This window comes from Gracilinanus agilis, chromosome 2, assembly GCF_016433145.1.
Source record: "Gracilinanus agilis isolate LMUSP501 chromosome 2, AgileGrace, whole genome shotgun sequence".
NCBI lineage: Eukaryota > Metazoa > Chordata > Mammalia > Didelphimorphia > Didelphidae > Gracilinanus > Gracilinanus agilis.
This window is the reverse complement of record NC_058131.1, coordinates 625,793,152-625,819,241: the sequence shown is the minus strand read 5'-3', so window position 1 is coordinate 625,819,241 and position 26,090 is coordinate 625,793,152. Positions and strand designations below refer to the sequence as shown.

The following is a 26,090-nucleotide window of genomic DNA, read 5'->3' as shown; positions in this document are numbered from 1 at the left end:
GAGGAAGTTTTGCTGGTTCATGACCCAGACTGTTCCACGTGGATAAGTTAGGCTGATTCTCTTTCTCTTCCCTTGGCATTTCTGGTGTCTATACCCTCAAGGAGGCCTCTCTTGCCTCTCTAATTGTAAAAGGCCTTGTGGCTAGAAGCCTTGTTTAATTAACCTCTGTGCCCCAACTCCTAGGCCTCTAAATTCTTACTTGGTCCAGGCCTCTAGTCTGGGCCAAAGTTTCTCTCTCTCAATTTCCCTACCTTCAACCTTCCTAATTCTAAATAAATCACCATAAAAGTCAATTTTGACTTGAGATTATTTCTTAATTGGGGAAATTTCCCCTGGCGACCACCTTTTAATATACTGAACCCATAAAACCCCTTTTCCCCCCTTACAGTTCATCCAGAAAAAGATTTGGGGATTTCAGCTAACATCAAGTTTAATATGTGTCAATATTTTGACATGGCTACCAAGAAATGGAAATTAAAGAGGATGCCTATCAATTGGGGAATGGAATAGCTAAATCAATGGTGGTATATAAATGTATGGGAATATTATTGTGGTGACTTGGAAGAACTGATGCAGACTGAAGTGAGAAAAACAGGAGACCAATTTATAAAAACATAAAAACTGCACAAAAAACCCAAAAAACAAACAAAAAGAAATCTTGTGTACCACCTGACAGAGGTAATAGGACATTTGGTGCAGAAGTGTGTACACACACACACACACACACACACACACACACACACACAGACATGGCCATAATATGCATTAATATGCATTTTTCTGTTTTTTTTAAACCCTTAACTTCTGTGTATTGACTTATAGGTGGAAGATTGGTAAGGGTAGGCAATGGGGGTCAAGTGACTTGCCCAGGTTCACACGGCCGGGAAGTGTCTGAGGCCGAATTTGAACCTAGGACCTCCTGTCTCTAGGCCTGGCTCTCAATCCACTGAGCTACCCAGTTGCCCCCGCATTTTTCTGTTTTTAATAGGGGACATGGTTAGCATAAATAATGAGAAAAAAGGACCATAAACATTTTAAAAATGCATAGAGAAGAATGGAATGAAGTTCAGAAGAAAATTAATACAGACAGGGCAATTTTGAAAGTAATGGTTTGAATTTGTTACATTAAAAAAAAAAGCAGTATAAAATGGAGACCCATAGTTTTATATGCAACTCTTTTTTTGTGCTTTGCTATGAATATGAATGTTCATTTTTTCACATTTAAATTCAGAATAAAAAATTTATCAAGTGAACAGAGGAAGTCAAAGTTAAGACAATTTTCTAGTTTTGCAGCAAATGGGAGATATATAGTACTTTAATTTGACAGGATTAAGTTAAATGAGTTTTTTTTTTAAATCCCAACCTTCCATCTTGGAATCAAGGCAGAAGAGCGATAAGGGCTAGGCAATGGGGGTCAAGTGACTTGCCCAGGGTCACACAGCTAGGAAGTATGTGAGGCCAGATTTGAACCTAGGACTTCCAGTCTCTAGGCCTGGCTCTCAATCCACTGAGATACCCAGCTGCCCCCTAAATGAGAGTTTCTTAAGGAACAGGGAGACCCAGTACTATTGGAAGTGTGAAAGGAGCCAGTAGATAGGGAAACATTGGAATTTAGAGGGAGAAAGAAGAAAAGGCCGACAGTCTTTCATAAGAGAAAGAAGCGGTAGGGAGGCAAGGGCTACTATGTATGAAGCATTATGCATATGAAGACAAAAATTAAATATAGATTTATCCAGTTCTAATTTCTCTTGACCTCTCAGTATCACATCTTCAGCTTCCTATTGGACATCTTGAAATGGATGTTTCTCAGATATTTTAGTATCTTTTCCCCAAAACTGTCCCTTCTCAACTTTGCTACAACTATCAAGGAGATCACAATCCTCTTAATCATCCAGGCTTGCAGTCTAGCGTCACCTATGACTCATCCCTCTTTTTCCTCTTAAATATCCAGTTACTGAGTCTTGATGTTTTAATCTCTGTAACATCAATCTGATGTAGGTACACCACAGTATAGGTCTTCAACCTCTCACACATGAACTATTTCAATAGTCTTCCGAGTAGTCTTCCTGACTCAACTGTCTCTTCACTGCAGGCCATCCTCTGCTCAGCTTTTAGACTTATCTACCTAAAGCACAGGTCTGTCCACATCATTCTATTATTCAATAGACTCCTCCTGGCTCTCTTCCCATATCTAATATAAAGTTCTCAGTTTGGTTTGGAAAGCCCTTCATAACTTGGCCCCTTTCTAACTTTATAGTCTTCTTACACCTTGCTCCCCACTCCCTCCATATACTTTGTGATCTAGTGGCACTAGCCTTAATATTCCTCAGTGTTCCTCACACAAGACATTGCATTTCCACACTCTACAGATTCAATAACTGCCACCTATGCCTAGAATTCTTTCTGTCCTCCTGGCTTCCTTCACATTTTAACTAAATTCCCACCTTCTGAAAGAAACCTTTCTAGATGTTCCTTCATGATAGTGCCTTCCCTCTGGAGTTATATCCAATTTACCCTGAAAATATTTTGTTTGTGCATAGTCACTTACACAGTTTCTTCCCATTAGACTCCCTGAGAGCAGACTTTTTTTTGTTTTGTTTTGCCTTTCTTTGTATCCTCAGCACTTAACAGAGCACCTGGTCCTTAAAATCTGACTTGATAGAATATCTGCCCTCAAAGAATTTATATTCTGTCAAAGGAAATCATATGTAAGCATAATATACACAAGATGGTAGGAAGAAGGGAAAGTCAATGTTATTTGTCCCTTTTTCCTTGGGATTAGTGACATCACACGGTGATGTCATGACTTGCAAGTGAATTGGATTTAGATGAGACAGAGCTGCACAAAACCATCAGCCTCTCTCTCTCCCAGAGTCTTTGAAATCCAGAGGCAAGACAAGAGTCCAGATGATTGGAGGTGGCTGGGGATGCAGTGGATGAAGCTCAATCATAGTACCTCCTTTCCTTTGGAACAAACTATCCTCATCTGGTCATTCTCCTGGGGAGAATCTTCATAAGCTTGTGGTAGACAGCCTCCTAACTCATCAACAAGATTTAGGCCTATGGGTTACCCCTGTCTGCCGAGACAGTTTTACTGAATTGTGGCCACTATTCATGCTACAGTTTCTTGGAGATGCAGGTGAGTTAGGTGAAAAGTGGACACCAAAGGTGGATGAGCAGCTCTGAAAAGCCCTCAGCATGCCCTCACACCAGAGGTGCTAGTCCTTCCTTAACACATCCTATACAACCATCAGGGGGTCATGAAGGGCCTTTTGATGAGCTCTGAAGGAAACCAGGAATATATATCCTTAGGGAATAAATGAGTAACATAGAGAACAGCCATCTTCTAGATTATGGCCAACATTATAAACAGAAGCAAATGGCAGAGGAGGAAATAATTACATACCTGTAAATTCGCACTATAAAACAGATTGGCCATACTTAAAGCAGATATAACTGACATAGCCAATTCAATATATGAAAAACAAGACTTCACAAAACCTATCTGGGTGCTCTACAAATAACATATATTATAATGTAATTCCTTAAAATATCAAACTCTCCTCATATATTTAAAATAAAATTTGATTGAAAAATTTTATTCCATACAAACTTTTTAGCAACAGATCTACTGCATAATATAGTATGAAACAAGAAATAGCATGGTTTAGAAAAGTGCTGACCTGGAGTTGGGAGGAATTAGATTAAAATTCTGTGTCTGATACATGAGCTATATGATCATGGCCAAATCATTTAGCCTTTTGGAACCTATGTCTTCTCATCCATAAAATGGAGATAATATTTGAAGTACCCATCTCAAAGAATCATTGTAACACAGTGGATACAGAGTTTAGCCTTGAAGTCAGGAAGACCTGAGTTCTAATCCCGATTCTGACTCACATATTGGCTGTGTGACCCAAGGAAAGTCACTTAATCTCTCAGTGTTCTAGAAAATGCTAACCTGCAAAAGTAGAGGAAATTTCCTTACTAGGGAGTTTATATCAATGAAATCTCAGGTCCAGTCCCTATCCCTAACCTACATACCTACCTTATAGTATGGTTGTAAAGGGTCAAAAAAGAATGTATTTTGAATTTTAAAATGCTATAAAAGTAAATGTTAGCTATTATCATGCCTGTAGGGAAAATTACATTAGAAAATGTATATAATATTAGTTTTCAACACAGTGGCTTCTTATAGCATTTCAACAATTAACAGATACTGACAAAATCATTGAGGCTTGGATCTAATACAAAATTCTTTTTCTGAAAAGTCATATACAAGATTCTAAACTTCATGAGCAAAATGCTTTTTGTGTGTGTGTGTGTATATGTGTATATATATATATGGTATATATTCAACAGATGCTTACTGAATTAAATTGCTATCAGAAAATTAGGAGTCACTCAAAAAGGAAATCCTAAAATCTATAAGGAAATGTTTTATTATTATACATTTTTTAAATGCAGTCTTACCTTGAAGAACATCAGGATCAAATGGCAAGTCAATTTTACTAACAGATTTGTTATTTTGTGTATCTTTACATGGTGGTTCATCTTTTAAAACCAAATGTTCACCAATAAGTATATCACTTATAATTTTTGGATAAGAAGTAGAAAGGTCAGTGAGTTCAACTCCAGCACCATTATCTGTGAGATCCACAACCTTAGCCTGAAGTTTTATCCCTGCAACACACATCTGAAATCTTGCTGTGGCTTCTTTACTCCAATGCTTGTTTCTAGGTTTTATATCTGGAGAACAATAATTATATTTAGAATTTCCAGGAGAAATTTTCTTTTATCATCCATTAGTGCATTTCATGTCCTACTTATGATCTTTGATCCTTCTTGCTCATGTTTGCTAACAATTTTCAACCAATTGTGCCTTTTATCTCTAAGCATAAAGCCTACAACACTTGCAATTTCTACTCTTAAAATAATGACAACAAATTTGCAAAACTAGAAAATGAAATGGTGCTCTAGGATTATACACCTAACCTAATAATTTCCAGTGAAAGGAATTACAAATTCATTTCAGAATCTAACAATATTCCTTCAAATACTATATCAATGTTACTAAATTATTGTGGCTCACAAGTAAGATTTCAAAAAGCTTTAAAAGTCACAACTGTCAAAAGGTAATTTCTTAATTTTATAGTTAAGTTGAACATATTTGATCTTCTCCCCAAATAATTTTAAATTACTAAATTTATCCAAAATTACTTTTCTTAGAATGGTATGACTATTTAAGCCAGTGTTTAAAACAAGTATTTTTCAAGATTTCATGATAGGCAGTAGTATCTTCCAGTATAAAAGAAGTACTTGTGCCACCCCACCCCCCAATTTAAAAATGTAATACCTCTACATTTAATATTGTTCAATAATCATATATTTTAAGTATTTTTACTATTTACATATATTTACTACATATATATGTGTGTGTATACAAACACACACATATACATACACCATTACTAAAAAATAATTTTATATTCTCCAACATACCTACTAGCCAGCATCGGATTCCTTGAAATGGAAGTTTTAAGAACTTGGACGACATCCTTCTAAGTTTATCAGCAGTAACTTCTTCAATGTTTCCATAATCCACAAAGTGAACTTTAACAGTTTCATTTGGTAATATCTCCTTTACTAAAGCACGATACCAATTACCATCATCTAGATTTTACATAAAGAATTTAAGTACTTATGATGAAATACTGTTTTTTCTTACTTCATCATGCTACACATACTGAGAGTAGTATATCTAACTTTTTGAGTTAAGTAAACAGTAAGCTTATTTCCCTTCTTTCATGTCTACTGTACCCCACCATTTGCTCTACTCTATTAGGGAAGGGACTTCTGGATTAAGATGGTTGCAGAGTAGAAGCAGGGCGCTTAACTCTCCTGATCGACCCATACAAGATACCTCAAAAGGACACAAAAACCAAATCCAGATGAATGAAGGGACCCCACAATAGGGTACAGCATTGAAGGTACCATGGGACTTGGGCATTTCCATGCTATCGGGGGGGTGAAATAGCTCTCAATAAAACGCGAGCTGATCTGCTCTATTAGGGGATCATCTTAGCTGTTCTGGGAAGGCATTTTATACTCAATACTTTAGAGTTTTTACATTTAAGATGAAGGTTATATAGACAACCTACCTAGTAAATAAATGTTAAACTCTAGTTAAGATTTTAAAGTTTTAGAAATTATGAATATAAGAATCAAATTTGCAATAATTTATCTCTATTACTATTTCAGATCCTGTTTTATATGACATAAACAACAAATTATGTCAAATGGTAGCAGGCCAAACTCATTCCCAAGTTCAAATTTCATAAGGAACATTTTACAAATGCATTTATAAAGGATGATTTCACATGTTTAAACTACAAAAAACTAAATTGGTCAACTAAAACTTAAGTTTATGTTAGGTTTTAGATAGGGAATCTTAACTTGGAAGCCATGAAAATAATTTAGTAATTCTATTTAAATATAATTGGCTTCCTTTGTTATCTTACATATTTAATTTTATGCATTAAAAAAATTCTTAGAAGGGGTCCACAGACTTCACTAGATGTACAAAAAGGGTCCATAGCACAAATAGGGTAAAAAAAAAATCTAGCTTAGCAGAAGTTCATACATATTAACAGAGGTTCCAGAAATAAAAGCTCTTAAATAGTATTCTGAAAAAGGAAGTATAATCTGAAGATTCTTAGAAGAAATGAAGAGAAAATTCAAGTCAAATGGAAAGCTTAATTTATGGTCTAAAAAGAAAGGATACTTTTAGTAAAGCACATGAAAGGTACAAAGAACAGAGGTCCTAACAAAGTTAAGTATACATCCTGGGTATCTTACCTGTAAAATAAGCACAACAAGGCTCTCCAATTTCAGGTTTAAAATCATTGGTCATTTTTTGTTGGCAGTATTCTGCTAGAGACCTGTTCACTTCATTTAATCCACTTAATGCTGAAAATACAATATGAAAAAATTTAATCCTGAATAATACTTTAATGTGTGAGCACAGCTAAAATTTATTTAATTAGGAAAAATGTATTTTGAAAGGAAAAAGTAAGATGAAATCATAATACTAGAAGAGACTCCAAGGTCAACTCAGTATTAAGTAAATTGTGTTTAATAATAAAAATACACTTTAATGTAAAATAATCAAACATTTGCAGATCTAATTTTTTTGTCTGTCATATATGGGTACTGATTTATATGATAAAAGGTGCTTTTAGTTCCAATTTTTTAAACTGTTACACTCTTGATAAAAATTTCAATTTATCAAAATACTAATTTTTATATATTAGACAAAATTCTAACCCCTTAGCATGGCATTTAAGGCTTTCCTTCCACAGTACTCAAAGTCAATCTTATCATCTACTGCTCGTCTGCTCAAATTCCATCCAAACTGGTCTCATTTTAATTTATCAAGGGATCTATAACATCATCAACACAGACATTATGTAGGTCTTTCTTTCAGTGATGCAGACTACAACCCATCCTTGCCTGCTAAACCCATTCTACTTCTGTACATGTCTGTCTATAACTTCACCATAGGAAGTTTACCCAAAATGCTGGGGATCTTCATTATGTTCTCTTGACAAAGAGAGTAACAATGGACCAGGCAAGCTATCCACGGAGTGTACCTTGGCCTTCGTATATATCATTATTTAGTTGTGTCTGACTCTTTGTGTCCTCATTTGGGATTTTCTGGGCAAAGATACGATTTTGCCATTTTCTTCTCCAGCTCATTTGACATGAGGCAATGGAAGCAAACAGGGTTAAGTGCCTTGCTCTGGGTCACATAGCTACTAAGTGTTTGAGGTCAGGTTTGAAAGATGATTCTTCCTGCCTTCAGGCCCAGCAGTCTATCTACTCTATCTATTCCTAACCACCTAACTTGCCACATGACCAATTTCTTAATAATATCTTGCTCCTTCTTGCTTCATTAATTTTCTTTCTTAAAAAAAAGCTTTTATCATCTTTCTTATAATTGATACTAATTATCAGTATCAGGGCAGAAGAATGGTAAGGGCTGGGCAATAGGGGTTAAGTGACTTGCTCAGGGTCACACAGTTAGAAAGTATTTTGAATCTAGGACCTCCTATCTCCAGGCCTGGATCTCTATCCACTAAGCAACCTAGCTCCCCACCTTTCTTCCCCCTTATTTCTCCATATTTCTCCCACCTGGAAAGAATTTTCATTTTTTTCTCCTTGTATGGGAATCTGGTTCAGTTCAAGTATATTCCATCCAACTAGAATTGTCCAGCAAACAGTTACAAATGTGGGATTTGAATTGATAGCATCCTTTTACATATTTCTTATTTTAAAATGCAGACTCCCTGAAATCCTTGATAATTTAACTGATAGGAATCCCACTCAGACCTCACTTTTTTTTTTTTTAAAAACCCTCAATTTCCATCTTAGAATTAATACAGTGTATTGGTTCCAAGGCAGAAGAGCAGTAAGGGCTAGGCAGTGGAATGGGGGTTAAGTGCCTTGCCCACAATCACAAAGCTAGGGAGTGTCTGAGGCCACATTTGAACCAAGGACCTCCCATCTGTAGGCCTGGCTCTGAATCCACTGAGCCATCCAGCTGTCCCTGCCACCCCCCTACCCCCCAAATTTCTTTCAAGAAACCATTAACATGGGACCAGGCAAGCTTAGTTTTGTGGCATTCCTTAGGAACCACAGGACCTGCACTCTTTTCTCAGCTTTGTTTCTTATTAGCTCTGACTTTGGGCAAGCCACTTCAGCTCCATGGGACTCAGTTTCCTTATCTGTAAAATGAAAAGATTTTACTGTATGATCTTTCAAATCTCTTTTAGCTCTAAGATTCTATGAATTAGATTAAAACCAAAGTTTATCTTACTGAATCAACATTTAGGAAAGAATTAATCAGGAACCAAGATTATGTGGTACTTGATTTCTTCCAATGATTCCTTTTTTGAAATTTGAGGGGAATATTTAAAATTTTTTTTCTCTGTAAAATAAATGTAGACTTATTACTTAAAACAGTGGCCTAGTAATACAAGTGATGTGAAAACAAACTGAGTTGTTTAGGTGTTTCTCACAAAAGTAGAAATCCAATAGTTTATTATGGTGTAGAGGTGCTCATGAGATGTTAAAAAATTATGCCAACATAATACAGTGGAAAGAGCACTGGGGTTATAAATAGAAGATACTTGCATTTAAAACCTGCCTTGGATATTTATTAGCTCTATGTGGCCATGGGCAAGTCACTTACCCACCCTAAGTCTCAGTCGACTCATAGTAAGATGGAGAAAAAAGTTATTGTGAGGCTCAAGTAACAAAACAATCTGCAAAGAATGACAGGTCACACAAAACACTGTAGTTCTTTTAGCATATCACTTCTACACAGGTAGGGATGTGTGATCAGAAAAAGAGGTGGTCTGGTTACGTATCAAGAAAAGAATAATAGATGGGCAACCCACATTCTACAGTGGTACTCACATAAAGTTAAAAATATGAGTAAATGGACCTAAGGGAGGACCTACATGGATTATTATTAGCACAACTGGAAGGAACATCTATATCAATAAGTTGGAAGAACCATAAATATAGGGAAGTATGAAAGTTAACTTATTTAAAGCAAATTATTGTTTAAAAATAGGAAGACACATTACTCCATTAAAGAGATGAATGTTTATCACTGTGTCAAATATAGTTACACATTAGTAAAATGAAGACTATATAAATTGGTATAGAATTAATAAGTAACTTACCATCCTCTTTAAGTATATGACAATAGAATTCTCCAGGATTATATAACATACAAACCACAACATTTACAGTCTCATTAATAGCTAGTTCGACCCAAGTCCATTCAAATTTATTTACTGTTTCTTCAACAGTTAAGGGAGCTATGAAGACAAAAAGTAAAATGCTTTAGAATATTAAAAGAAGAAAAACTCCAAATACATAGTATTTTATATCTTTTTTGACTCTGTCTTCTATTTTTACATTATGGTCATTTATACATACATTTTTCTCTCTCCTTCCCCCTGTCCTCCCCAGGATATTAAGCTCTTTGAAGGTAAGGATCATGGTAATAATTATCTTTGCATGCCTTACACATAGATGCTGCTGAATATACTCAGAGACTCAGTTTATGTTGTTTGTATGTTGGGAGAGAAGGAAAGAAGATAAGAACATCAATAAGAACAGGAGGAAGAGTAATGGAAGAAAAACTGGATGGCCTGCTCCTAAAAAGGTTAATCGAGCCTAAGTGAGAAGCTGCATGGTAGCACTGCTAGACTTGAAATCAGAGAAACCTAGGTTAAAATCACCTCAGACACTAGCTACATAGTCCTGGGCAAGTCATTTAACCTCAGTCCTTTCCCATTCTAAACATTTTCTGCTTTAAATTGATGATAATAAATTATTTTCCCAGAAAATACACTAAAAACCGCAAATGTAATATCTTTAATACTGACTATTTCTATAGCATTTTAAGGTTTGTTTTACTTATGCTATATCTGAGCCTTATAACTGTAGAAGTGGGTGCTTTTAATATTCCTACTTCACAAAGGAGGAAACAAGGCCCAAGGAGTTAAATGATTTATTCAGGATCACTCACAGTCAATCAAGTATCAGACAAGACTCACACTCTTGGCTACCTGACTTGAAGCATAGGATTCTAACCCACTAGGTCACATGGTCTATTTCTAACGGATTTTCTCTTTCTTTTCTTTTCTTTTTTTTTAAACCCTTACCTTCTGTCTTGGAGTTAATACTGTGTATTGGCTCCTTGGTGGAAGAGTGGTTAAGGGTTAGGCAATGGGGCTCAAGTGACTTGCCCAGGGTCACACAGCTGGGAAGTGTCTGAGGCCACATTTGAACCCAGCACCTCCCATCTCTAAATCAACTGAGCTACCCAGCTGCCCCTGCCCTCCACGTGCTCTTGATCCCAATTTGCTCTCATCTTCAGATTACTCCATCACTCCTCTCATTTTTTTAAACTTTGATCTTTTTATCTTCTACTGGTTTCTCCTTTGATGCCTACAAACATATCAGACTCTTCCTCTTTAAAAAAAAAAAAAAAGAGGGGGCAGCTGGGTAGCTCAGTGGATTGAGAGCCAGGCCTAGAGATGGGAGGTCCTGGGTTCAAATGTGGCCTCAGACACTTCCCAGCTGTGTGACCCTGGGCAAGTCACTTGACCCCCATTGCCCACCCTTACCACTCTTCCACCAAGGAGCCAATACACAGACATTAAGGGTTTAAAAACAAAACAAAAAAAAAAAAAAAGAAAGAAAGAAAACAAAAAGAAACAGCCAAAACCTTTTACTAGAACCTATCTTCTCTTCAGACTATTATTCTCTCTTTACCCTCATCCAAACTCCAAAGGGGATGGGAGGGGGGAAAGTTTATACTCAGTGCTTTTATTTCTCCTCTAACTTACTCTCTAATCCCTTGTATTCTGGTTTCCATGTTCATCATTCAACTGATACTTCTTTTTCAAGCTACTAATGATTTCTTTACTGCCAAATCTGACAGTATTCTATCAAGTTTCATCCTTTTTGTCTTCCTGAGCACTTGATACTGCTGACCATGTCTTCTCCTGAATTCTCACTCTACTATGGGTATTTGGGACACCATTTTCTCCAGGTTCTCCTTCTACTTGATTCTCGGTTCCTTTTCGGCCTCCTATAATTGATCATTGCCTCCTGTGTTTTCCAAGGCTCTTATCCTATGCCCTTCTCTTCTTTCTCAACACCCTCACTCGACATCATCTTTACCAGGTTTAATTCTCATTTCTATGGAGATGATTCTTAGACCCATATATTCATCCCCAGCCTCTCTCCAGAGCTCTAGAACTGTATGCTCAACTGCTTATTATATATTTCAAATTAAATGACCTATAGATATGTCAAATTCAACATTTCCAGAATAGAATTCATTTGTTATCTTCCACTACCCCAAATTTAGTCATCTCTGAACTTCTCTATTTCTGTCAGGGTTTCCACCATTCTTCTACTTACCAAGCTTAGCAACTTTACCAAGTATATTTCACCTCATTTTCCCAAATTCTTGTCAAACTTTGTTTTTATTCCTCTCTAGAATAATTTTCATCTGACTCTTCATTCTTCACACAACCATCACCTTGGTTCAAATGCACATTACCTACTGTTTGAACTTTTGCAAAAGCTTCCAAATTGTCCTCCTCATTTCAAACCCCTCTCCATTCCAATCCATCCACATAGCTGCCAATGATATTCCTTTTTAAATTTTATTTTTCCCCAATAATTTGATTTTATTTTCAGGTTCAAATTCTCTCCTTTCTCCCTCCTCATCCCACTTACTGAGAAAGTAAGAAAACAAAACACCTTACAAATATAGTCATGCAAAACACATTTTTGCATTTGTTACATTCAAAAGTAGAAAAAGAAAATATGCTTCAATTGTACTCAGAGTCCATCAACTATGATGAGGTGATTAGTATGTTTAATCATAAATCCTTTGGAATTATGGTTAGTCATGATGTTGATCAGTTCTTAAATCTTTTAATTATCTTTACAACAGTGTTGTTACTATAAAAATTATTATTCTGATTCTTTTTGCTTCACTATACATCAGTTCATACACATTTTCCTAGGTTTCTTCTAAAGTGATTTTCCTTACAGGTGAGACCATATCATTCCTTTACTCTAGCTCTAGTGGCTCCCTTTTGAAGAAGTGGTTGCCATTTACACAATTCATGTAATGGAACATATAATTAACACTAGTATCAAATATAAACTCCTCTGGCATTTAAAACCCTTTGCAACTTGGCCTCATTCTCTCATTCCAGCTTCATTATACATTATTTCTTTTTTGGTCTAGTCAAACTGGTCTCTTACTACTCTTTTCACTTGCTGTGCTCCATACCTGTAACACTCTCTCATCACCTTAATCTTGTAGAATTCCTTATGTCCTTTGAGACTCAGATGAAACACCACCTTCTATATGAAGCTTTTCTTGGGTCTCTGCAGCTAGTGTTTTCCTAAAATTATATTTTATTTATTTTTTATTAATTCTATCTATATTTACAAATGTACTTGTCTCTCCCAATAGAATGTAAACTCCTTAAGAATAAGGACTGGCCCATTTTTGCCTGGTATCCCCAATGCCTGGTAAACAAGTGCTTTCTTCTTGATATTTAAATGAACCCTACTGTTATTCCTCTTATCAGTCTACCTATACCATGAATGTAACTGAATTATTAGTCAGATATGTTCAGTTTTATGTTTTGTTAAAACATATACTTTTTTCCATTTAGTTATTCTTCTATATTTGCAAACAGGTTTACTAACCAAACATTTACTTACCATTAATTTCTCTCAAGTCATTGGATAAATCTGTTGTCAATATCATGCCTTCTCCTACAGCAAAGCCAGCTTCTATGAGGATTTTAGAAACATTGATGCTGGGTTTAACGGACTTATCTATAAGCTCCACTACAGAACTATTTTCCTTCTTGTCTACAACTTTCACTGTAATCATTTTATTTCGTATTAATTTTTTCATAAGACAAATTGCCTCTGGAGACCAGATTCCTGATGATGGTTTCACTCCTTAAAAGAGTATTAAAAAAAAGTTACTTATATTTCTTAAAGCAATAATTCAAAAACCAAAAGATGAATAGAGCCAAAAAGTGAGCAAAATACTTTTATGGAAATTATAGTATGAATTCCCAATTATTCCTTTCATATTACCCTCTTTTAAAACATGGAAAAAATTCATCCTTTCATAAAACTTATAGCATAAATTTTATATTGTTTTCATACCACCCTCTCCTAAACTTTTCAACTTTCACTATTTCATACCTGCCAAGATACACTTTATGGCCTGCATTGGCAATTCCAATAATCTTGGTGCCATGGGACAAAGTCTATTCAAGTCAAGGATTTCAAAATTTCCATAATCTACGTAGCCAACTAAAGCAGATTCTTCAGAAGCATAAGCCAGAACTGAGGCACGATACCATTGGTTATCCTCTGAAAAATATGGACATCTATAAATTAGGCCAAAGTGCTTTTCTAACATTGATATGAACACATCTTTAATATTAAATATGTTTTAAGCAAACTGGAAATCTGTTTCAACAATACCATATTTCTTCTTTAGCCACCATTTCCTAAAATGCAGTATTTTGCCAAGAACTAATGACATACTTTAATTTCAGAGAATATTAGAACTGTTATATAATAGTTTTTAAGGGTCAATCAATGAACAATTCTTTACTACATGCTCACAATGTGCCCATTAAACCTCATTTTGGTGGTAACTATTATAAGTTATGTTGCAAAAATATAGTACTCCACAACAGAAAGATTAGGTGTCTTCCTCTCTTTAAAACTCCACAAAAAGGTTTGAAGATGTCATTCTGACCTCCAAGGCCATCAATTAATTGCTCCACTCCTGGCATTCTCTCTGAACACTCCCCAATCCTGAAGCTCGCCATTCCTTACCTCCAGCTCCTGCCTTCCCCTCAAGTCTACTCAATTCCACTTTCAATAAGAAGCCTTTTCCCCCAGAACCTGCTCTTTGAGATCACTGCAATTTTTTTTTCTGTAAATGTCTTCTTTGTACAATTGTTTGTATGTTGCCTCCTCCATCAAAGAGTGAGCCTCTCGAGAGCAAGAACTGTTTTTTGGCCTCTGCATCTCTAGTGTTCAGCACAGTGCTTGAAGCAGAGTAGGCACTTAATAATAGCTGCTGACTTGACTGACTTCAGGCAGCTTAAAAATAAATGGCAGGGGCAGCTAGGTGGCTCAAGAGATAGAGGGTTGGGAGGACTTGGATTCTTGTCTTAGACACTTCCTTATCTGTATGACCCTGAGCAAGTCACATAATCCTGATTACCTGGCCATTACCACTCTTCTGCCTTGGAACCAATACTTGTATGGATTTAAAACAGAAGGGTTTTTTTTTTTAAAGGTAAATCAAAGACAGGTCTATGATACTCTAAGTTTTATAGACTAATCATGTGTGTGTGTACATGAATATGTGTTTTACCAATCCAGCCTGTGAGTTCACTGTTTAAGAAACTGTTGTGAGGAAACTTCCTTACCAGTGCAGGTGTGCAACTGGCATCTTAGAGAATTGCCTAGAACAATGAAACTTTTAATATCTTCCCTTAGGGTTATATAGCCAATTAAGAGCAATACAGGTTTTCCTGACTATATAAGGCCAATTTTCTATCTAGTAAATTTCACACCTCTACTGAACAATTCCATGGTATTGAAAATACAATAGTTATTCTTTTTAAAGCATCTCAGAAAAATTCATAATTCTACAAATATTAAAACTTGATTTTATACATAGGATTGGTTATTTCTTTTAAATTTTTTCATTTTCTCTCAATTACATATAAAACAAATTTTGATATATATTTTAAAAAAGTTTTGATTACAAAATTCTACTCATTCCTCCCTGTCCCTTCTTAAGAAGGCAAGCAATTTGATATAGATTATACATGTGCAGTCATGTAAAACGTGTTTTCATATTAGCCATGTTGCAAAAGAAAACCCAAACACCCCCAAGAATAATAATGTAAAAAAAAAAAAGTATGCGTGCATCTCCATTCAGATTTCATTAGTTCTTTCTCTGGAGGTGGATAGCATATTTCATTATAAGTCTTTCAGAAATATCTTGGATCATTATGTTGCTGAAAATAGCTAAGTCATTCATAGTTGATTATTATACAATATTACCTGGACAATATTCTCCTGGTTTGACCACTTCACTCTGCATGAGTTCAAATTAAGTCTTTTTAGTTTTTTCTGAAAGCATCCTGCTGGTCATTTCTTATAGCAGTTCTATTATAATCACATACAACAACATTGCCCAAGTGATGAGCATCCCCTCAATCTCATAGTTAAGAGCTGCTATTGATAATTTTTACATATAAGTCCTTTTCCCTTTTTCTTTGATCTCTATGGGATAGAGACCCAGTAGTGGTATGCAGCTTTATAGGCCTTTAAGCATAATTATAAATTTCTATCTGGAATGGCCAGATTAGTTTACAATTCAAACCAACAATGCATTAGAGGCCCAGTTTTCCCACACTTCTAACATTTCTCACTTTCCCCTTCTGTAATATCAGCCAATTTGATGAGCATAAATGGTACCTTGGAATTGTTTTAATTTGCATTTCTCTAACCAATAGTGATTTAGAGCATTTTTTTCCACATGACTATAGACAGCATTGACTTGTTCTGAAAATTGCCTGTTTACATCCTTTGACCATTTATCAATTGAGGAATGACTTGTTTTCGTACAGATTAGACTCAGTTTTCTGTATTTTTGAGAAATTAAGCTTTTATCAGAGAAACGTGCTTGCAAAGTTTCCCCCCAGGTTTCTTCTAATTTCGACAGCATTGGTTTTGTTGGTGCAAAACCTTTCTAATGTAATACAATGTAAATTATCCTTTTTACATTATACTAAATCTAACAATGCACTCTATCTTATCTCGTTTGGTTATAAATTCTTACCTTATAATAGAAAGGATAGGTAAAATATTCTATGTTCCCCTAATTGCTTATATTACCCTTTATGTCTAAATCATTTCCCTATTTTATTTAACCTTACTTGGTATATGGTATGAGATGCTGGTTTATATCTAGTTTCTGACGAATGGCTTTCCAGTTTTCCCAGCAATTTTTGTTAAATATTGAGTTCATGTTGCAAAAGCTTAGATCTTTGGGTTTGTCAAACACTAGATTACTATGGTCATTTACTACTATGTATTATGTACCTAATCTATTGTTCAGACCCACCATTCTAATTCTTGGCCTATCTATCAGATTGTTGTAATGATTACCACTCTGAAAAACAATTGAGACCTCCCTTCACATATTTTTCATTGATTCACTTGGTATTCTTGACTTTTTGTTCTGCCAGATGAATTTTATTATTTCTTCTGCCTTTATAAAATAATTTGTTGGCAATTTGATTGGTTAAGACACTGAATAAAATAAATTAGGTATTATTGTCATTTTCATTATATTGGCATATTCACATGCATTTAGTATTTCTCTAATTGTTTAGATCTAACTTTATGTGAACACTGTTTTGCAATAGTATTCGTATAGTTCCTGGGTTTGTCTTGGCAGGTACTCTCCCAAGTATTTTATATTGTCTATGGTTTATTTTAAATGGAATTTCTCTGTCTCTTGCTGCTGGACTTTGTTGGTAACATATGGAAATGTGGATGATTATGCACGTTTATTTTATATCCTATAATATTCAGGATTTCCAATTTGGTATTTAATTGGAAATTTTTTATTTATTATTTTTCTAGTTTCTTTTTTAAAGTCATATGCCCAATTTAATTGATTTGCTCTTTCTCTATTTTAATGAAGCATTTGGAAATATGAAATTTCTCCAAAGTACTCTTTTGGTCGCATCCCACATATTTTGATATGTAATCTCATTAATTGTCATCTTCCTAAGAGAAATTATTTGTTTTCTTTTATTTCTTCAATTAATACTCATTCTTTAGATTTAGATTATTTCATTTCCAATTAATTTTTAATGTTTCCATAATCCTTCATTTAATATGATCTTTATTGAATTATGATTTGAAAGGGATACACCTCTGCTTTTCTGCATTTGGTAGTGAGGTTTTTATGCCTTAAAACATGGTTAATTTTTGTGAAGATACCATCTATGGATGAGGAAAAAGGTATACATACTCCTTTCAATTCCCATTTAATTTTCTTTGAAAGTTTATCATATCTAACATTTCTAAAATTCTATTCATCTCTTTAATTTTTTAGTGAGATTTACCTAGCTCTGTGAGAAGAAAGTTAAAAGATCACTTTCCCCTGCTCCCCCACTCAGTATACTTAAGTCTATTTTCTCTTATAACTCACTTAACTATTTGGTGCGTACATGTTTACTATTGATATTATTTGTCTATGGTATACTTTTTAGCAAAATGTGGATTCCCCATTTCTCTCTTTCAATTAGGCCTATTTTTGCTCTTGCTTTGTCTGAGAGCATGTTGCTACCCAGGTTTTTTTTTTTTTTTTTTTTTTTTTTTACTGCAGCTGAAGCAGAAAAAAAAACCAAAACTCCAGCCCCTCATTTTTACTTTTTGTGTCTATTTATCAAATGTGTTTCTTAGGGGCAACTGGGTAGCTCAGTGGATTGAGAGCCAGGCCTAGAAACGGGAGGACTTAAGTTCAAATCTGACTTCAGACACTTTCCAGCTATGCGACCCTGGGCAAGTCACTTGACCCCCATTGCCTACCCTTATCACTCTTCTGCCTTGGAGCTAATACCCAGTATTGACTCCAAGACAGAAGGAAATGTTTTAAAAAAAAAGTGTTTCTTGTAAATAATGTATTTCCAGATTTGGGTTTTTAATCCTATCTGCTTTTCTTTAATGTAAGAGAACATCCTATTCACATTCACAATTACAGTTAGTGTATTTCCCTCCAACCAACTCCCCCCCTCCTCCCCATTTATCCTTTTCTCTCTTTTTAACTTGTCCCTTCTCAAAAGTGTTTTGCTTTTGACTACCTCACTTAATCCATCCTCCCTTCTCTTCCTATTTTCCTTCTGAGTAAGATAGATTTTTATACCCGACTCTGTATGCTATTCCCCCTTAAGGCAATTCCAATGAGAGTAAGCTTCAAGTGTTGCACACCACCCTCTATCTTTCTCTCCACTGTAAAAACTCTTTAATTTCACACTTCTTGAGATAATTTTCCCCACTGCATCTCTCCCTTACTCCTCTCCTCAGTGCATCCCTCTTTCTTACCCATTAATTATATTCTTTTGAAGTCATCCCAACATAAGTCAATTCACACCTACTTTATACTCTTTGTATACTCCTAATTATCCTACTAGTGAAAAGTTCTTAGGAATTACAATTATCACCTTCCCATATAAAAATGTAAAGTGTTTAACCCTTTACAATTTCTTTTTCCTATTTATCTATTTATATCTGCCTTGAGTCTTGTATTTAAAAGACGAATTTTTTATTCAGATATAATCTTTTCTTCCAAGATTGCCTGAAAGTCCTCTTTTTCATTAAATATCTATTTTTTTCCATGAATGATCATACTTAGTTTTTGCAGGATAGATTATTTTTGGTTGTAACGTAGTTCTTTTGTCTTCTGGAATACCATACTCCAAACCTGCAATTCCTTTAATGTATAAGCTGCTATATTTTGTGTGATTCTGACTGTTGCTCCACAATATCTGAATTTTCTTTCCATTTGCTTGCAATATTTTCTCCTTGACCTGGGAGTTCTGGTATTTGGCTATCTTATAGGGAGTTTTCATTATGAGATTTCTTTCAGGGGGTGAAGATGATTTATTCCATTTCCATTTTACCTTTTGGTTCTAGGATATCAAGACAGTTTTCCTTGATAATTACCCATAATAAGATATTTAGGTTATTTTTTTATCTTGACTTTCAGGTAGTTTAATAATTCTTAAATGATCTCTCCTCAATCTATTTTCCAGGTCAGTTGTTTTTCCAGAGAGATATTTCACATCTCCCCCTTATATTTCATTCTTTTAATTTTTGATATCTCATGGAGTTGTCAGCTTGTACCACTTGTCCAACTCAAAATTTTAAGAAATTATTTTCTTTTGCAAGCTTTTAAAACTTTTTCCATTTGGACAAAGGAGTTCTTTTCTTTAGTGAATTTTTGTGGCTCTTACCATTAGGCCAATTCTGAAGTTTTTTTCAGGGGGCAGGGAGGAGCAGAGGGGAGAAAGAGATAGACAGACTTTTACCAAGCTGTTGACTCTTTCCATAATTTTCTTGTATCACTCATTTCTCTCCAACTTTTACTGCACCATTCTTGATTAAGAAAAAACAAAACAATCCTTACCTTCCACCTTAAAATCAATACTATGTATTGGTTCCAAGGCAGAAGAGTGGTAAGGGCAAGGCAATGGGGGTTAAGTGACTTGCCCAGGGTCACACTGCTAGGAAGTATCTGAGGCCACTTTTGAACCTAGGACCTTCCATTCTCTAGGCCTGGCTCTCAATCCACCAAGCTACCCTGCTGCCCCTCTTATTTGGTTTTAAAAATCCATTTTTGAGCTCTTCCAGAAATTCTTCTTGGGCTTGTGTCTAAATTACTTTTTTTCTTTGAGCTTTACAGGTAGCTGTTTTGACTCCATTGTTTTCTTCCTTTATATCTTGATCTTCCCTGCCATCATAATAACTTTATATGGCAAGATGCTTTTTTGTTGTTATTTGCTCATTTTTTGTGGTTTATTTCTTGACTTTTAACTTTATTTTAAAGTTAAGTTATATTATTGGAATGGAGTACTATCCCAAACTTGAGATTTTTTTTTTGTGCTGCTATTTTCTTTTTATTATTTAGAATATTTTTCCATGGTTACATGATTCATGTTCTCTCCCTCTTCTTCTCTACCCCCTCTTAGACTTGAAAAGCAATTCCACTGGGTTATACATGTATCACTGTTCAAAATCTACTTCCATGTTACTCTTATTTGCAGTAGAGTGATCCTTTAACATCAAAACCCCAATCATATTCCCATTGAACTATGTGATCGATCATATGTTTTTCTTTTGTGTTTCTACTCCCACAGTTCTTTCTCTGGATATAGATAGCGTTCTTTCTCATAAGTTCCTACAGATTGTCCTGGTCATTGCATTGCCTCAAGTAGAAAAGTCTATTACATTCAACTGTGCCACAGTTTATCCGTCTCTGTGTATAATGTTCTCCATGTTATGCTCCTTTTGCTCTGCATCAATTCCTGGAGTTCTTTCCAATTCACACGGAATTCCTCCATTTCTTTATTCCTTTCAGCACAATAATATTCCATCACCAACATATACCACAATTTGTTCAGCCAACCCTCCCCAATCGATGCACACCCTCTTATTTTCCAATTTTTTTGCCACCACAAAAAGCGCAGCTATAAATATTTTCGTACAAGTCTGTTTATCTATGATCTCTTTGGGGTACAAACCCAGCAATGGTATGGCTGAATCAAAGGGCAACAGACTTTTAAAGCCCTTTGGGCATAATTCCAAATTGCCCTTCATAATGGTTGGACCAATTCACAACTCCAACAGCAATGCATTAGTGTCCCAATCTTTGTGCTGCTATTTTCAAAGCTAGTTCTGGTGGTCTGTAAGTTTTTGGTTTTCCAAGGTTGTAAGGAGAGGTATGGTTCCAGCTCTCATAGCTTGTGCTCTGTTCTGTGAAAAACTGTAAGTACTCTTCACCGCCCTGGAATTGTGATCAGAGCCCCTGCTCCTCATGTACTAATTTTCTTGTGCTCTTCTTCATCCTGGGATTGTGACCCAGAATTACATGTGGGTAATGCAACATGGTCCTGCACTCAGTGCCAGGAAAAGAGTTTTCTGTATTCTCCTAATCAGTTATCTGACGCACTTACCATTTTTTGTCTGAAAGCTTCTGACAATGCTGCTGTCATTGATAAAACTGCTTCTAAGGCCTGTTATTTGCTTGCTGGAGCATAGCTTATGCTTCATTATCCGCCAGGCCAAGCCACCATCTTGGTGAGATAGACCTCTTTCCTTCTCTGACCTCCTATATGTCTTGGGTTTGAAAATTATTTCACCGACCTTTGTTCATTCTGCCATTTGAGAATTTGATTTGAGGCATTACTTTAAAGTTGTTTGGATGACCGCTGCTTTATAGTATAGTTTAATATCTGGTACTGCTAGGCCACCTTCCTTCACATTTTTTTTCATTATTTCCCTTGATATTTTTGATCTTTGTTATTCCAAATGAACTTTGTTATAGTTTTTTCCAATTCAGTAAAAAAGTTTTTTGGTAGTTAGATAGGTATGGCGCTAAATAGGTAAATTAATTTGGGTAGAATGGTCATTTTTATTATGTTAGCTCATCCTACCCATGAGCAATCAATGTTTTTCCAATTGTTTAGATCTAGTTTTAATTGTTTGGAAAGTGTTTTGTAGTTGTTTTCGTATAATTCTTGTGTTTGTTTTGGTAGATAGATTCCTAAATATTTTATGTTATCTAGGGTGATTTTAAATGGTGTTTCTCTTTCTACCTCTTGCTGCTATGATGTGTTGGAAATATATAGAAATGCTGATGATTTATTTGCATTTCTTTTGTATCCTGCAACTTTGCTAAAGTTGTTGATTATTTCTACAAGCTTCATAGTTGATTCTCTAGGATTTTTTAAGTAGACCATCATATCAGGGGAATTTGGAAGAGTTCAGTTGAGTTTCTGCCTTTACTCAGCCATCTTTGTCTTGATTACTTCTTTTAAAAAATATAATTGATTCATTTTGATAATTCAGGTTTCGCTGTTACTAATTTGGTGCAAACTATGAGATTTAATTTTTATTGTTCTTAATTTGTAATTAGTCTTAATAACCACAGTCACTTAAAGGGAAGAAAATGGATAACTTTCTTGAAAATGAGCAGTAGCAGTGGGCCAATACATACTGATGCTGCCTTGCCCAAATATAATAGAATTGGCACTATAATCTTCCCTTACCTGAGAACTGTGCACAACAGATATCACCAATGGCTGGATAAAAGTCAGATTGGGTAGACATTTTATTACAATACTCGCTGAGAGATAATTGAAGTTCAGCAAGCTGACCTATAGACAGAAAGTATGTTTTTAAAAATACAAATAACCATTTGTAAATTAGTAAGAAAATATATGAAGAAATACACAAGGGAAAGTGTGCTGGCATTCTGCAGCTAGTAGGTAAAATGAAATTTACTTACGGCCACTTTGCAGCTGTTGACAAAAGAAGTCTTCTGGAGTTTGAATATGGGCAACAACACCACAAAATTCATCTCCAACATTTAGGGATAACACTTTTGGAATCAGATTACTCTTACACTCAGCCAGTGTTTTATCTTTGCTTGTTTTTTCTCCAAGATCTTCAAAATCACCTTCCCAGAAAATTCAAGTAATAAACATTTAGGATTAATTAAAATAACTTTTAAATGCATTTTAGTCACTTATAAAAGGAGACAAGACTTAATAAACTCCTGAATTTTTATGATTCCTTTATTCCATTATCTCCATGGCTGCTATTTGCAAATAACTTATAGGTACTATTCCACTAATTTAGTAGATATGTTTTTAACCACAGTTAACAGTTAAATGAAAAGTCCCAAACCTGACTCTCTATAATATTTGTCAATGACATAGGAATCAATATATTATAAGGAAAATATTTAGTTAAACCAGAGAAATACAGATTATAAATTATAACACAAAACTGGGAAAACAGGAACAAAATTTCTCCTGAAAGACAGTGAGGAAGAATGAAAAGTATTGGTCCTAGAATCAGAATACTGAGTTCAAATCCTACATTGTACCTCTGCTTGGTTTGAATCCCAAGGAACATGATGCCCCTAGGCCAAGTTACCCCTCACCCCCCACCCCTTTCTGGCTTCCTTGTGTTGTGTTGTCTTTCTCTGTTAGAAAGTAAACCTCTTGAGGATAGGGACTGTCTTTCTTATGCCTGGCATTCAGACAGTACTTAATAAAAATTTGTTGAATTAAAAATCCAGTTTTAAAAAAAAAAACAACCCCTTATCTTCCATCTTGGAATCAATACTGTGTATTGGTTCCAAGGCAGAAGAGTGGTTAAGGGCTAGGCAATGGGGGATGTGACTTGCCCAGGGTCACACAGCTGGGAAGTGTCTGAGGCCACATAGTTTTGATATTATTAGCAGTATGATGAAGGAAAGATAAGAGTCTTTCTAAATTCTATATCCCTTATTACTTTTTTCAATATCTATTTCCTCATCTATATGAGGAAAGCACTTTGTAAACTGCACTACAGAAATATCTGTACTTATTTTAAGCAATGTGGTCTACTGAAGGGGTCTGATCTAAGAGAATAGTTGTTAAAAGTCATGCCTCATTTAAACTCCTTAGCAAACTAGCCAACTGTCCAAGACTAATTAGATGTTGTTGATGCAGTTGCTGCTTTGCATTGGTAGAAATAGTTTTTGAGCCCTCTGCCAACAAAATGTTTAGCCACTCCCCTAAATTGGTAAATATAACCTTATTTAATGCAAAATGGTAAAAAGATTTCTTCACAATTAAATTTAAGAGAGTGACATACTATATATCTTATAAGAAATTATATAAATAGTGGGGAAAAGCAATAAGACAGAAATTTTATGCCACACTCAATTTGGAATAATTTTCTCCATCTGAAGTCAGTATTTTTGGTACCCAAAATATTTCAACAACATGGATACTCACTTTTATCTGAACTTTGCATCTTAGAATTTTGTCCTTTGGATCTCAAACCATATCCCATTTCCAAAAGTACGTAGTCTAAGTGTTTTCCTAGGAGAGATAAGCAAATGATTATTTCTTTTAAAAAATGTACAATGCCCTTTTATCAAATGGTATGGCAAAGACTACATACCTTCAAATATTATCAGTAAATTGGATCAAAAGGACTTGAAACATTTAGTAAATAAATTTCTTTTGAGTTTAAGGGCATTATGTTTTGGGAAATAGCTACTTACTTTAAAAATGACATTAAAAAAGGGAAATTTTGCAAAATATAAAAAATGCAAACTTTATATAATACTAATTACTTGACATGCCTAAAGGTTATGCTGAATGAGAATAACTGACAATACAGTAAAATTAATATTATAAAAAGTTTTCTGAAATGACATTCAAATACTGACATATTTAAACAGTAAGCTACTCAACTAGCTAACATTGATGAAACTTCTCTGAAAATATATTTTTTTAAAAGCCTGACAAAAGTTATAGCAATTTCAACAAAAATCACATGAATCCCCAAACAGCAAAGATATGATTTCAGAAACTGAAAGGGAGATCAGTGTTAAATATACTATATTTAACTGAATTCTCATCTACCACTTCACATTTGTTAGGCTTAAATCAAGGAAGACTATTTTAAAATTCATTCAGAAGTCAAAGTTCTTTAAAATTAACAAAAAAAAGTCCAATTATTTTTAGGGGCTTATAATGCCTCATTGACAGACTGATGAAATACAATTTCATGGAAATTGCTTAGAGAAATTACTGACAGGAATTTAATATCAATTACTTAGGAAAGGAAAGGATCTTTCACATTAAAAAGTATTATTACTAGAAATGATTGGCATGGATCTCATATTTCCTTGTTTTCTTCTCAGGATTACTTAGAACATAAATGAGAAAACTGAAATGTCTAAAATTCTACAGAAAGATGGAAGAAAAAATTATTTTTTTATCTTACCAGAGCCTGGAAGCAAAACATCAACAGCAAAAGAAATCATTTCCTCTTGTAATATATCAAGAATTTTAAAAGAACAATACTGCTCTACTATTAAGGGTTTTATAGCATTGGTACAATCATTATTCCAACTTCCTTCTGCTGGGATTACACTGGCAACAAAGCACTTTATGGCCTGAAAGAGATTAAAAGTATACCAAAAGGATGGGCAATAACCAATTTTCCTCTTTAAGAACTCACAAATATTTAAGTTTGTGTTTTACATTCAAGTGATATCCAGAAATTTCAAACTCTTAGTTACTTAAGAAAAACTCAAAAATTCCATAGAAGAAAACCTTTTTATTTCCAACCACTGTACATTGTACAAATGTACATCAGATGTGTACTTATTTGGAGGTATTTTAATTTAAAGAAATCACAAAAGTAAATCTTTTCAAAACTCCTTTCTTTTATGTCATAAAAAATAGCTTTACCTGCAAGACCTATTTATATCCTTGGGGATAAAATAGGATTTTCCTTTAATGTCATGTCAAAATTTCTCCTTTAGGCTTTTAAAGCATTCACTATCTCTCTAGTCTCATTAGATAATATTCTCTTTTAAGTCCAACCAACTTTTGCTCCTCTCACAGATGATATTCCATCCCAACACCACCTTTTTCAGTGGTCGTCTCCCATGCCTAGAATGCTTTCCTAATGAACTTGTCTTAAAGTCTTTTTTTCTTTCAAGATGCAACTCAAAGCACCACTTTTCTACATATTTTTGACTGACTGAAACCTTGCCAGATTTCTCCCAAAAGCTGATGCCTTCCCTCCCAAATTGTCTTGTATTTAATTTTGTATATACTATT

At 34.8% G+C, this 26,090-nt stretch overlaps 1 protein-coding gene across 1 annotated transcript in view; it reads right to left on the bottom strand.

Annotated features, from left to right (window-relative positions):
* TDRD1 (tudor domain containing 1) overlaps positions 1–26,090 on the bottom strand; it is a 46,959-nt gene that overhangs the window by 7,834 nt on the left and 13,035 nt on the right. The window contains exons 9-18 of the mRNA XM_044662582.1: positions 25,246–25,417; positions 24,246–24,332; positions 22,745–22,915; positions 22,506–22,613; positions 13,834–14,004; positions 13,336–13,581; positions 9,753–9,890; positions 6,859–6,969; positions 5,503–5,673; positions 4,474–4,749 (exon numbers count right to left, since the gene is read on the bottom strand). Coding sequence (XP_044518517.1) covers positions 4,474–4,749; positions 5,503–5,673; positions 6,859–6,969; positions 9,753–9,890; positions 13,336–13,581; positions 13,834–14,004; positions 22,506–22,613; positions 22,745–22,915; positions 24,246–24,332; positions 25,246–25,417 — 1,651 coding nt within the window. The remainder of the gene's footprint in view (positions 1–4,473; positions 4,750–5,502; positions 5,674–6,858; positions 6,970–9,752; positions 9,891–13,335; positions 13,582–13,833; positions 14,005–22,505; positions 22,614–22,744; positions 22,916–24,245; positions 24,333–25,245; positions 25,418–26,090) is intronic.